A 15,317-nucleotide genomic window follows, 5' to 3' on the forward strand; every position below is an offset into this window, starting at 1 on the left:
GCTGGCTATCGCTTCATATACATCGGACAAATAAGAGAATGGTATGGATCTTCTCGTCTAACTCTCAGCAAGAAAATAAATAAGGGCATTTTTTTAGGTAAATCTCAAATAATATTAAACTCTTGAAACACACATTTTTGTATCTGGTTAAAAGTATTAAGCCACTTAAAGTTAATCTGAATGTAAAGATTTTAACTCTACGATGGTCCCATCTAATTAGTTCTTATCTTCCTTCTTTTGGCAACAAAATCAAACCTCATTAGTGTAATGGATCAGACAAATGCATCAGTTTGTCCTCTAATGCATTTTAAAGGAAAGAAAGCCAAGAAAAAGTCAATTTACTGTGAGTTTGATGCTTGCAACGCTGCCTGCTCTTTAAAGGGCATTTTGACATTTTAACTTGGAGAGACTCTGGCAGATTGGCCCGAAATGGCCACTGTTTCTCTGTGTGTGTGTGTGTGTGTGTGTGTGTGTGTGTGTGTGTGTTTGTGTGTGTGTGTGGTGGCTATTGTTTGTGTACTCTGCATTCTGCTGACACACTCTCTTGCCTTCCTTTCTTCTGCCCTTATTTTCCTCCTTTTATCTCTCTTTCCCTCCCATTTCTTCTTCTCTGTCCCTCTGTCTCTTTATATCTGTCTATATCTCGTTGACTAATCAGCAGGTATGAACAGACAGACAGACAGAGAGACAGACAGAGAGACAGACAGAGAGACAGACAGACAGACAGAGAGACAGACAAAGAGACAGACAGACAGAGAGAGAGACAGACAGACAGACAGAGAGACAGACAGAGAGGGAGCGGCCTGGATTGTCTTATGAGTCAGTTTTGCTCGTCTGGATTGTGTTCAGTACTTCTGAATACTTGGCAGAGCGAGGCAGACTGGAAGTGGTGAATTAAGGGGAAGACAGAGACGGAGGACTGACTAAGGACAGCTGGGGGGGGGGGGGGGGGGGTAATTAAATTAATAGATTTGTAATCAAAATGGAATTAAAGAAGCGGACACGCACTCACATGTAAGGATGTTTGCACGCACACGCACACGCACGGATGTTGGGATCTATTGTCACCACAACAAGTGAATTAAAGGGCTACCTCAACACTTTGGCAAATACGTTGTTTTTGCTCGGTTGCAGAGTTAGAAGATCGACATCGCTCTCATGTCTGTGCTGTAAACAGGAGGATAGTTTAGCTTAGCTTAGCATAATGTGTGGAAAATGTGGGCTCTGTCCAGCAACTCTAAAGCTCATTGATTAAAATCAATGTTTTATCTTTTATCTTAGAATATTTCTGTCAATGTGTAAAAGTACAGGGTTTTCCTGAATATCTACAATACAGAACCGTCTCACATGGTGTCCATTAACTGTATTTAATAATACACTTAAAGAGACCAATAGATTCAAAATGTCCACCCACGTCACTGATGATGTACTAAAACTCAAAGTTTCAAAGTTTCAGTGAGTTTTTCAGAAGCATATCTTTAAATGACTATTTGGAACATCGCTCAAATACAGCAAAAAAATAAATCTGACTAAGTTTTGACACAGAAATGTTGTAAATGCTATCTGATGGGAAGAGGGCGCAGCAGTCGGCAAACTACCAGGAGGAGAAGCAGTGCTGGTATAAATAGCGTCTCATGCTCGGTTGAACGCCGCTCGCGGTGGACACGCCAGGGAGTCGGCGGGACGGACGCAAGATGAGTTTGACTCAGCGCTCTGACGCTTCATACAGACTGACAGACAGAGAGGCAGAGAGTTCTCAGAGGTGTGAAGAATATTTTCGGGTCGGAAATGCTGGGGGAGGGAGATCCTATCTGTCTGTTTATGTCAGACAGAAGCACAAAGTGTGTGTGTGTGTGTGTGTGTGTGTGTGTGTGTGTGTGTGAGGCTGGGGAGGTGCGTACTCACCTGGTCCCTGCTCCTGTGTGTAGCTGGGGGAGTGGTTGCTGTGGGTGTGCAGGGACTGGGCCCTCTGTTGGCGGGCCGAGTCGCAGGTCTGGTTGGGATGCCAGGCCTGTTTGCAGTGGTAGCAGAACTCGGCACCGCATCCCTCTCTGCGACACACCAACCGGGGACAGCTGGCACAGCCCGAGGCGATGACGGCAAATCTGAGAGGGAGAGACGGACAAAGACAGAGGGACGTTTCAAGAATGTGGAAACTGAAGAAGTTTTTATGAGGCCATAAATGAAAATCCTACAGTATAAGTAAAGCCTCAATAAGCAGAATCATAATGAATCTTAAAAGTATTCCCATTGTGAATCAACAGAAGTCATCTGCTCTATATTTTGGACATCCATATCTAAAACAAAAGGCATCCACTCACAGCTCAAATGTATAAGATCACACCTGCATATTCATAACAGCAACATTTCACATCACACTTCACCAAAGTCAGTAGGAATCATTCTTCTAGCAGCATGAATAACTTTACAGAATTTCATGGCACTCCATCTAATATTTTTGGAGATATTTCCACTTTATGCTGATGATATCATATACTATGTGTGTTTCTGTCCCTTGGTAACATCTAAGCTTAAAATCATTCAATTCTACCCTTTTTATACACTGCATGACAATCACACTTTCTTTACTTCTTTGACTTTAGCTTCTCATGCATTTATTGATATTTTTGTATTATTATAAATTATATTACTGTGGAACTTCCTGTTTTTAAATCGGGCTGAAGCCTAAAACCTGCACCGGTGGTTCAGGCTCAGGTCAGACTTAGACAGAAATCGGGTCCGATCACAGCTCTACTTCAAACCAAAGCCACCAAGTTTGGCAAAGTATTACATAACTGAAATGTAACTTTAGAAATGTCAGCTGTCAAGTCAACCAACAGCTTCAAAGAGATGAAGATCTCCAATACGGCCCCTAATGAGAACCTCACAGAGCCTGAGAGCTCTCTGCAGGCTCGAGGGGAGAGAGGGAAGATTTGATCAATGCAGTAATCACTTAGTAACAACAGTGAGAGGAGGGGAACGAGACGGGATGAGGTCAATCTATATGGATTTCACGAGGTTCGATACTGAGAGAGAAGCTGCAGCGGAGCAGTAAATGTGATGGACTTACTGAAGGTTGCGTTTAGAGACCAGCAGGTCATCGGTGCTCGGTGTTAACTTGCATCGATGGACCACGTTAAGAAGGGGAGGACAACACGTGACAATCCAGATATATCGGTTATGGATTCCTTTTTTTTTGTTTTACTCAAGAGAGTGCTATGAATCATGAGCAAACAGCTTTGCAACATTAAGAAATCCCCTGAACAAACCACTTGTTCCTCAGCCTGTGGTCAAACTTTCCACCAAACTTCTTTGGTATTTTTTATGTTTTGTTTAAATATCCTGGTACAATCAAACAGACAGACCCACAACTAATCTAGCTTTCTGTGTGGAGGTAAAAACTCAGAGCAACTATAGCAGATGAACCATTCTTTAGTTGTGTACTGAAGTGAGGCGAGTACACTTCTGAGCAAATAATGGTACATACAGCAAAAAAGGGTGACGTTTTATAACAGTAAGGACAAAAAAGGCTATTACAGAGAGAGAGAGTTACTGGCTATCAATCACTGAAGGAATCACAAAGGAGGCCCGTCATCAAATATTGTCACCAAGCTAAGTGGGAGAAAACATGCTGGAGGAGTGATAACAAAAGCTTTTTTACTTCCCGGATAAAACAAAGACCATGCCAGTTTTCTGCACGTTAGTTCCAGCTTTTTTTTTCTAAATGAAAAAAGCAAGAAGCGCTTGGAAGAAGTGACAACACGGCAAACTTATAATTGTTCTGGCATGCCTCCAACAAGCCGGCCCCAACATGTCGCTCATTAGCAGCTCTTCAGACAGCGTGACAGGCCGCGGGAAATAAACCCGCATATCGGTGGAGACAAGAGTTCGCTTTCTCAGGACAAGACGAGACGAGAGCTGGCATTCCTGCGGAGAGACGCTTCACCCTGCGTCTGTGAGGATTTAGACGTGCACCTCTGCCTCAAAGCGTCTGCAAAAAGTGGCTCCTGTAATGATGAAACAAACTGTTCGCCCTGTTCTCAGCAGGCTTCAAAGGCCTCAACGCTTAAATGACTGAACAGATTCTACGAAGGGAAACACAAACCACAGAGATAACAGCTTCTTTTTGTTCCTGCTACATCAATGTTCAAGTTTCCCTGAACAGAAACAGAACAGCAGAGTGTCAAACGAGTACTGAGCAAGCTTCTCACGAGAAAGCACATTTCTTCACCATTTCTCTCTTGGTCAGAGGAAGAAAAGTGATTCTTTTTTATTCCGAAAAGTCAGCTTTTTAAAAACCAACATGACTCAGTTAAAGATTTAGTTTCAAAACAAAACTCCTCATCTCTTCTCTGATTTTGACATCAGAGGATTTGCTACCACTAAACTTCATAGTGAGGTCTCGTATATCAATAGATTTAAATTAATGTTTGCGGTAACATAACATCTCATCTTTTGGGGGGATTCTCCGACTTTCTTGCCAGCTAAACATGTTTAAAATTCAATTCAAATAACTTCACCTAAAAGCTGAAACAGTGCTGCTTTATGACACCTTAACAATAGAATAAAAACAATGTAAAACTTGCATTAGCCCCCCGGGTATTGGAAATTAGCAGTAGCTGTATGTATGTATTTGTCCCTACCAAATAAACCAAAGTCCAACTTCCAATGTTTAAATTGTGACTGTCTTCTGTATTTACAGTGGGGTCCCACAGGATTTAAATGTATGCACTAAAGATATGACAATTCATCCCGAGGTGATCATGAATGTCTGGACCACGGCAATCCGTCCAATAGCGGACAGACTAACGGATCAACTAGAGAAATGAAGAAAGAAATAGAGCATTTAAGCGTGCTGCTCATCTGGCTAACTCTGGACTTGTTGCGGTACAAAGAACAGGTTGCCACGGCAGCTTTTCCCTGGGAGAGCATCCCACGTCACAGCTGCCTCGCGATTGGTGGATTTTGATGCTGCGACGAGAGCAATTCGGGCTGACATTTCCAGGACGGGAGAAGACAGAGATAAGAGATAGATAAAAACAAAAGGAGGCTAAAGCCGAGATGTGAATGTGGGATACGACGAGACAGATTCAGGAGTTTCATGAGCGCTGACGTGCTGCGTGTTGAGAGGAAACGTCCTGTCAGTGTTCAGCTCCAGCGGGGGCCACCTGGGAATCCTGCTGAGCTCGTAAATGCAACGTTACGACACACTAACAGCAGGCTGTGTTTAACACCGGGGTGAACGGAGCGAGCGCAGAAGCCTGACGCACACAGAAACATGGAACAACACATTACGTGGCACCAAATCCAGAGTAATGTCACGCAGGCGCATGTACGCCGAGTCCAGGGCGAGTACGTATTGATCCGTCTAATTAAGTCCCGACTCCCGTTACCCCTGGCGACGCTCCCTCTATATGCCGCACCGATAGTTGCCATGGCAACTGACAGCCAGAGAGGAGACGGCGCTCTTTGTTCTCAATCACACGGGCCAAGACCTTAAAGGCCGGCTGAGGCGAGCGGGTCAGACGTGTTACGGTGGTTCAGATGAGAAGTCACAGAGATTTAACAGATGTGGATTTACCAGAGTTTAAGTGGATCACTTCACTTCTGTTGTAGTGAGAAAACACTGAAATCAAAAGACAGAGGACTCAAGTGTGTGTTTGTTTTGTGTGATGTGTCACTGTTTTGGTTGAGGACCCAGACGAGGCTTCTTCATCAGTTATCACTTAGTTTATCTGATGTTTAATGAGGTTTCTGTCATATATGAAGTGGATCACGTCCACCATTGCTTTATGGATTATAGTTCTGAAGCCTCGACTTCGGCATTTTGGCCGTCGCCATCTGGGTTTTTGACCGTTGTGATCTTTGTTTTTGTCCGTCTCCATCTTGGCAAGTACAAAGTACAAACGAACACTTAACAACAAAAAAATGTTACATGAAGTGAAAACACACTGTGACAGGGTGAACGTTGATGAAAACACAGACAACAGACCGGACAACAGCGTGGCAGTGACCTGTCAATCACAAGGCAGCCTTGCCCTAAAGCATACGGAGCAACATTAGCATTCATTTGCCGTGAAGTTTGTCCACCTGATGAATCGTAATAGTCGCTCTGCTTTGAGCTCTCCGTCTTCTGGGGGAAATATTTCTCTCTTTAAGTGGTCCACTATGTTCACCAGCTAGTTGCTAGCTTTGTGTATTTGGTGCTGAGAAGGTAGTGTCACTCGTCAGTCACCCTCATCGTCTACTGGATATCTTTCAAAAGAGAGAACATCCAAAAACCAGGTCACATTTACATACCTTTCTACAAGTGGGCCAATATGCAACAAAACACACACACACACACACACACACACACACACACACACACACACACACACACACACACACACACACACAAACACAATAGGACCGTTCTGTGCGGTAAAGACTCCATTCACAGTTATACTGAATATATTCACACCTATTTCACTGTTTCTGTGGCAGCAACCTCTCCAGTGACCGACAGTCTGAAGCTCTGTGTGTGTGTGTGTGTGTGTGTGTGTGTGTGTGTGTGTGTGTGTGTGCGTGTGCGCACGCACAGAGCTGTTTCTCTGTCTCCAGCCAGGCCTGTTTGTGCTGAATAATAATTTGGACTTCGTCAACTTGTCTGATTTAGTGAGCTGGTGAGTCACTGCTGGCGTCAGACAGGATGGTTAATATGTGGGTCAGCCCAGCGGTCGACCTCTCTTCCAATGATACAGCTCATGCAAACACACACCGTGGTTTTTGTTGACTTTACCTCGTACTGACTAACATCCAACCCCGTCTGCTTATCTTTGACCTTTAGAAACCCAACCCTAAAATCGTGCTTTTTTTCCATGAGGTATGGCTAGAATGTCTCCTTCGGCTCTCGGTCTCAGGGACGGAGGCTCAGAGTTTATCTCACATAAGTCATGAGCTGTAAAATCAGACACTAAAGTATGACAGCAACCTGTGCAAGGGCTGAGCAAAAGAGCCTCTTTAAAGCTGCAATGTGTCAGGTCTGGACAGAATTTTAGTCTAAAGCAAGTCTGAAGAGGTTGTGGAGTGTCCACAGTGTGGACTTCATGTCAAAGACGTCTATGCAGCAGCAGAGATATCCTGGAGCCCCGAGAGCTCGTCAATCACTATGAAGGTACAGGTACAAGTTACATTATTCATACTCATTTCCGGTGCACTTTATTGTGTTGGAATTCAAGTTTTTCCACGTAAATGATAAAGGTTTATTTCATCTTTGAAAAGTCTCATAGTCGCGCTTTCGTGTTCCCCAGAAGATGAACCCCTACCAATTTAAACATGACTTAACTACCCGTTTTGATTTCAATGACTTGTTGTGTTTCTTCTAGTACCTCCCCTTAGAACAGACACATTTACACAGCATACAGACCACTGAATATATTAGAAAACCTCTCACCCTTTATGTCGGGGGCGTGGCGTCATGGAGACACCGAAACAAACAGAAATGCACAGACACAAAGGCACATATAGACAGATTCATGCAGAGATACACCACACAGACGCGTTGGCCTTCCCCTGCCAAACACCAGTATCACTGTACAAAACCACAGAAGAAAAACACCACTATATCTGCGCTCCTCCGACCCACACACACACACACACACACACACAGTGAATCACTCTTGCTTTCTATGATGAAACGAACGCCTCCAATTTGTTCCAGAAACCTAACGAGAGCTGCTCAACCCCCAGACCCATCTGACTCTGCCCTCCTCCAGCCACAAGGCCCTCTAACCCAGTTACAGTTTCAACTTCCTCCGCCCGTCTCTCTCTCTCTCTCTCTCTCTCTCTCTCTCTCTCTCTCTCTCTCTCTCTAACAGAGCAGGCCAAGATGGTTCCTTATCTGGACTCTGAAGCAATACGGTTCATCTGAAATCGAGGCAATTACAGTGGAAAGAATGAGGAAATAAGCGGACAGCGAGTGAGCGAGAGGTGTGATGCATCAGAGGGAGAGGACGAGGGAGAAAGAGGAAGAGGGAGTGAGAGAAAAGGTTTAATAGACAAGTGGAGGCGATCCCATTACAGCGACCGGCCCGATAATGATGATATACAACAGCAGTCCTCTCATTAGCAATGCTGCCAAACAAGCACCAATGTGAGCTAACAGCCGATGACTTCTTCAACCAAGCACCAGATAAGGCTGTGACATGTACATCTGAATATTTGTCCAGTTGTCCATGTTCTCAGATATAAAACTGCTTCCTGCAACTAATCAAACAGATAAAGAAAGGCTTCCGGCTTCGCTACGTTTTCACTTTTTGTCTCACTCACACTAGTTTAGTTTCTGTTCTGACAATGATTTGTTTTTATTAACCACACAAGGTGATTTCCCTTCAGTGTTCTGAATCTCTAATCAGATGACTCGATGATGTCAAAGATACAGGACGATGGAAACAAATGAGCTACAACACTTAAATTGTCCTTTTTCCCCCTATGAGGACCGATCAGAATGTCCTCAGATTTTAAAACATCAACCACTCGCTCTGCTTTCCTGTTTTTATGGGATTTTAACTCAAACATCTTTCGGTGTTTTCTGATCGTTTCATGATGGGGCTTTCAGGGCTTGTGATGGGGCTTTTTAAAAAAATGTCCTGACTACTTTAAAGACTACCGAATGATTCATCGCACAAATATTAGTTGCAGCCGTACAATGAACACTTGCATCTTGCGATAGGATGACGCTAGCCGCGAGGTTCAAATCCAGCCAGAGGCACGAAGTTCCATTCCCTACCTCCCTACTACTGGCGCCCTTGCTCATCCATCTTTGAACTTCTTTATGTTGGTTAAGTTTGGTGATTGAATCTTACACAGCTGCGACGCTAACACTATGACATAACCTGTCCACGGACTTATAAACATCTGGCAAATTACTCAGAACCTCCTTTGTGCTAGTTCGGCTACAGCAGGTGTCTCCAGGATCACATTTTGCCATGATGACACACACACACAGACTCACAAGGTGAAACAGCTGTCAGGTTTGGTAATAAGTCAGAGTCATAAACACGTAGCCTGGCAGCTGTTTGCTGCTGGACAACAGATTAATTACACTTGACAATATCATAGAAACAGAAAGATTCCTGAAAATGAGCACAGATGAGGAGGATGAAGAGGATGAAGAGGACAGCAGTGGGGACATCGTGGACAGTGTCTTACCCGCAGTCGGGCGCCGGGCACCATCGGCAGTCTGGGTCGGAGGCGAGGCACCTCCGCAGCAGGAACTCCTCATACTTGTCCAGCAGGGCCGCGTCATCCAAGATGTCCGCCACCTGCCGCGGGGACAGTCTCTCGGCACATTCGGGGCAGCTGAGCTGGACTCGGCTCTCCGTGATCTCGATGCGGAGGTACTGCCGCAGGCAGCAGAGGCAGGAGCGGTGGCTGCATCCCAGCAGCTCGGGGAGCTGCTCGGCGGGCTTGCGCACCAGGCACAGGGGGCACTCCAGGAGGTCGGCCTCCTCAGAGGATGGGGCTCCACCCAGGGACGGCTCGCTGGTGGAGAGCGGCTTTGACGGGGTGCTGCAGGAGGCGTCCTGGGTGGTCACGGTGGCTGCGGTGGTGGTGGTGGTGGTGGTCGTCGTCGCCGTGGGCGCGGCGGAGGCTGCGGCGGGCGCCGAGCTCAAGGCAGTAGGGAGGAGCTGTTGTTGCGTATGATGAAGCTGGTGGTGATGGGATAAAGGGGTGGCGGCTCCTCCTTTTGGGCCCCTGGCGCCACGAGAGCCCCGTTTGCTGTTGAAGAGGCTGTGAAAGGAGATGCGGCCCTGGCGTTTGCCTGCCGCGCGGCACTTAGGGTTGGGGATGCCGCTCACAGAGGAGTGAGGCGACTCCGAGTCCTTTTCTGATCCCATTTTCCCAGAAGAGACACACAGGGCCGGTTATTGTCTCCCTGAGACACGTTAATGTATCGCAGAGGGACGCTCCAACACAAAAACACACTCAGTAACACACACACACACAAGGGAGGACTTGTCCCCTAGTGAAAGCCAAACTGGAACTTTAGTCAGTCACCTCCTTCTCTTCCTGTTATGAGAAACCAAACGTTATCAGGAAAAGACAAGAGTGAGATGACGATGACGTACAAAACAGAAAATGAAAGAGATTGTTCAAAGTGCAGAGGAAAAAAAAAAGAAGAAAAGAATCCCCGTCTGCTCCCGGAGTTTCACTCAAACTCTGCAGTCAAAAGGTTCACGAAGAAGAGAAAGCGGCTAGTCTGTCATCTCCCAGGCAGACGTCGAGGTGAGACATTAACGTGATTCTCAAAAAGATGAATGTCCGTTCCAGTAAATGAAAAAGAAGAAAAACAGAAACATCCACAGGCCAGAGTTCAGTCTGAACACTGTGATTATTCCTCAGTGTGGATTGAATTCTCCCCAGCTGTGTTCAGAGCTGCTCCTCCGCTCGTCTTCCTCTCCGCTTCTGTTGAACGCCGGTCTGTTCTGTCAGGAGGAGGAGAGCAGGAAGTTAGTACAAAGAGCATGCTCAGTATGACACACCTCTCTCTCTCTCTCTCTCTCTCTCTGGGTTTCAGTTTGATCCTTAACTCTTGTGACCCTGAACTGATAATCCATCTGTGTTGATTACATTTAAATACACACACATACTGTTACACACACACATACTGCTGTCCTGCGTGGGTTAAAAAAACATAATCAAAAGGTAAACACTCGTTTAATTTGAAGTAAACAGCGACTAAAATAAGTGACATCATCGACCACTGGTTCATGTGAAACCAGTCTCTCCGTGTCTCTCCGTCACGCTGAGCACCGCAAAGCTCTTCCTCCACTTCACACTGCGCTGCTAGTGCTGTTGCCATGGTGACGCTCACTATGAGCGAGGCAAACAGCGACCCGCTCTGTGACTCTGGCACTTGTGAATACACACACACACACACACACACACACACACACACACATAACCATTACACTGGTAAACAAAAACACAAGGACACACATATAAATACACACGCACAAGTACATGTTGTATTCTTCGTGTATAAAAATCGACACACTTCTAAATCCTAAAAACAGACATAAAAACATACTTACACACATAAAAAAAACAAAAAACGAAACCTGCAAATACACACACACATTCCATACATATACTGTATACACACCCACACACACACCTCTAAGTGATAATTATGTATGTACACACACACACACACACACACACACACACACACACACACACGTGTAATTACATCCTGTGTCCTCGCTACAATTACAGGCTGTGTGAGCTTATGTTAAGGAGTGTGTGTGTGACACTGAAACAGCTCTCGTGTGTTATTACGATGTTATGTTTTCATTATACATTTGCTTTGTGTTGCTGTGTGAGAATATTGTGACTGCTGAGTTGTTTTTTTATTTCTTTATTTGTTTCTTTATTGTTGTGTTGAAAAAATTAGAGGAAAGGTGCACCAGCGAGTCGAAAGAAGACGTTTCAGAGAAGCTTTTTGAGCAGCACAAACTGTCAATTAGGACACAACAGATCAATACTAAAGTGAATTTAAAGCACTCAAGAAGCACAAACACACTCCCACAGCGGTGCACATGTTTTCTGGTTCTCTGTCTGTGACCAGCGAGCGACTGACTTAGAGCTCACAAATCTGATTGTGGCTGAAGGCCAGACACACACACACACACACACACACACACACACACACACACACACACACACACACACACACACACACACACACACACACACACAGTAGTAGTGCTGACCCGGTATATGTCAGACCATTGAGGAGATTGTGACCTGCATGTGCTCAGGTGATTGACAGATTAGCTGACCAATCACTGGAGAGCAGGCAGACAGAGCGACGTCTTCAGGCTAAACAGGCTGATCTCAGGTCATAACAGAACGTGACTCTAGGCCGTTATTACCAGCTGTGACAGCGACGCTGGTGTCACCGCGTGACGTGTGCGTGGGAGTTGCCAGGGCCAACGGTGGTCATGGAAACGCCCGCTGTAGCAGAACTACCACAGAGGCATTTCAGAGGGCTTTGCCAGGTGTTTATATGTCTGTCTGTGGACTCTTTTTGTCAAGGCGATAGCGTCGCAACTGACAGACGGGATCACATGAGGATCAAGGTAGAAGGTGTGGAAGGGGCCATTGGCCCCCACTTTATGGCTCTGATCCCATCACAAGATGGTCTCTAGTGCCATTTGAATATTTATCTTCAACACTTTTAAGCAACATGAAGAAGAATAAAAACAGAATAATACTGTTTTTATATATTTATATCATTTGATATTTCAGGGCTCAACAATAAGGATTGTCCGCAAGTACAAATATACCTGTCCTTGTTCTTGTTCATTTACTTAAATAAAGACAATTAACTTTAGTCTTCGTTGTTATTTGACAACTATGAATAGACAAGTATAAATTGACTTTGGGCAAGTAGATTTCTGACCCAATAAGTGAACAAAGAAAGTTGTATTTATGCTTTATTTTAGAGTTTGTGGAAACATTTAGAGCCACTCTATATAGAAGAATATAGGAAAATCCCAGAGGTGGTAATAAACCAGCGGTGGAAGAAGTATTCAGATCCTTTTCTTCAGTAAAAGTGCTCTAACCACACCGTGAAAATACTCCACTACAAGTAAACATCCTGCATTCAATGCCTTACTTTGAATTACAAGCCATTGCTCAAACACGCTGATGAAGAAACACCTCTGACGTCTCCCGTGACAACACACACGCCGACACACTGCTCGCTTTTGTTAGTTTTTAGGAGGCGAGATTGTCGAGTGCTGATAAAGATTTCCTGATTCTCAGAGGAGGCGACATCAAAGGAGACGCATTTCTTCATCTCGTGTCAGATCTCTTCATCTGCTCGCCTCTGAGTTATTGTTTGACTCAGGTCTCCAGAAGTCTGAAGTGTACAAACACACACCACATTCAGGGGGCTCCATGCTGTGCATGCTGTAAAAAATGGAACCCCAAATCACGGAGATGCAGATCCGCACGGGATTAATAGCATCGCTTGACCGTTGTTCGGCGAAATATGGCAGGTCATTTGCGGTGGAATTTTTATGTCACAAGTTACAGACATGGCAGATTCCCAGTGTGTGTGTGTGCGCGCGCACGCTGTGATCATCATGGCGTCCTTTGGCAGATATGGTATGAACAGCCTGAGAACTTCACAATCTGGACCTGATTTGTTATCAACATGCTCAACACACACACTTTGTTCTACACTTGTCCTCCTACTCCACTGCTGCTCAATTCAGCACACACACACACACACACACACACACACACACACACACACACACACACAAACAGCCCTCCATGCCTGTTTTAATCTTTGTTTCTCTCCAAAGCTTCAGATACACATTCAATCACTCTTGAGAAAAAACAAATGTTCAGTAGAAATAAACTGGTTTGTGAATGTGTCTGTGACTCTGTGTGTGTGTGTGTGTGTGTGTGTGTGTGTGTGTGTGTGTGTGTGTGTGTGTGTGTGTGTGTGTGTTGGTTTGTAGATAGCATTGTGCAAAATGAATGCAAACAAAGATTAACATTGCAAGAGTAAACTGTTGACAGAAGCTTTCACAGCTCAGAACTGGTTCTCAGGACAAAGACGGCTGCTGGTTTTTACTCCAGCCATCTGTGCAACGAAGTGAAATGAAGGCTGGAAGCAGCAGCAGTGTGTGTTCTCAGGACAGAAACACCCTGGTTTATAAGGTGTGAGATCTCCTGTGCTGGAATGTAACGTGAAAAGGGTATTTACTCAAGTATTGTACTGAGGCCACTTTTGTACTTTTACTTCATGATTCAGAGGCAAATATTGTACTTTTTACTCCACTGCATGTATTTTACGGCTGTAGTAACTAGTTACTTCACAAATGAAGATTTTACAAACAAAACATATGAGCTTATAAAATATGATGCATTGTTATAAATTAAACTACCCAATGGCATATCAAATAAATTAAAATGAGCGCCACCTTAACCAACTTCATTGAAATGCTCCTTTTTCATTTATACATCAATAATAATAATCTATTTACTTAACATTATAGTATATTACAACAGATACTTTAAGTCCACTGAGCTGATAATACATTACCTTTTACACACAGACTATATATATATATATATATATATATATATATACACACACACACACACATATATATATATATATATATACACAGTATATATACGTATATATATATATATATATATATATATATATATATATACACACAGTATATATACGTATATATATATATATATATATATATTTTAGAATTGCTGGTATAACTCATGTCATTGTTGCTGATTTATCTAAGGTAGACTCTCTGTTCCTTGCCTGTATTTGTTCAGATTTCCAGTGAAGCCATGTGAGTTCAGCAGAGTTCACTTCCTGTTGAGGCAGAAGGAAGAGATAAATGTGGCCACAAGAGCCCTACTGAGAGGTAGCGCAGCGTGGGCTCTTCGGCTGCTAAATGTAGCATTGAATGCAGCATTAACTATTGTCTTGAAAATGAAATGGATGGTGGTCACTGAGGAGTTCTTGTTTTGCTTACTAATGGATCCTCACCACAGGGTAGACCCTTTAGTTAACCCCTCTGAAACAAGGCACAACTCCAACCAACAGTGTCTGTTCTGTCCATTTGACAAAGATAACCTCAACACCCGCTCTCAGATCTGTACTACTGTACCAGCATGGACATTAATTCATTTCATCTAGTCCCACCCTCAGACCAAAATGTCAAATTTGCCCAAAACACCTCCGTTACCTGGGGACAACACCTGTTGATTGTAATGACTCAATGGTCTTTCCTCCAGCTTTTACATCTTCAGGACAAACTAAACACGTCAGTCTAACCTCTGGTAAGATCTAAGATCAGAAGTAAGTTGTTTGTTCAATCCAATCTTTGTATTTTGGGCCTCTAGAGGCCACTAGTGGTGCTTTTAATCTTGTGTCTTTATGGGACGTTCAAACTAGAACGCTCAGTGTTCCAAAGCTACCACAATACAATTCACCAATTCAAGGTCCATAATGGGTTCTCCTGAACTAGAGGGAGAGAGAGACAGGTAATCTGTCCTCAGCAGCTTTCAGACACACGGTTCAGTTTTAGAAACTGAGTTTACGCCTCAGCACTTCTCCAGTCTCTCCCTGCAGCAGGGCAAGGCCAACGGACATGCTGCGACTGGCATCACACGCACACAGACCAGTGTGTACGCACGCTCAGTTTATTAGGTACACCCAGCTGAAACTAGTGCAGTCTAATACAACAGTCCTCCCTCCATGACTGGTATAAAGGTTG

General features: G+C 44.3%; 1 protein-coding gene across 2 annotated transcripts in view; it reads right to left on the reverse strand.

The window, feature by feature from the left end:
• rnf19b (ring finger protein 19B) overlaps positions 1-15,317 on the reverse strand; it is a 34,649-nt gene that overhangs the window by 8,712 nt on the left and 10,620 nt on the right. Inside the window, exons 2-3 of one of the 2 annotated variants that reach the window (XM_068710884.1) lie at positions 9,193-10,464; positions 1,906-2,105 (exon numbers count right to left, since the gene is read on the reverse strand). In XM_068710884.1, the coding sequence (XP_068566985.1) occupies positions 1,906-2,105; positions 9,193-9,881 (889 nt within the window). In that variant the 5' untranslated portion in view covers positions 9,882-10,464. Of the gene's footprint in view, positions 1-1,905; positions 2,106-9,192; positions 10,470-15,317 lie in introns of both variants that reach the window. The other variant, XM_068710883.1, reaches the window with a different exon arrangement.

This window comes from Cebidichthys violaceus, unplaced genomic scaffold (assembly GCF_023349555.1).
Source record: "Cebidichthys violaceus isolate CVI_PGR_0920_01 unplaced genomic scaffold, fCebVio1.0.p SCAF_16, whole genome shotgun sequence".
NCBI lineage: Eukaryota > Metazoa > Chordata > Actinopteri > Perciformes > Stichaeidae > Cebidichthys > Cebidichthys violaceus.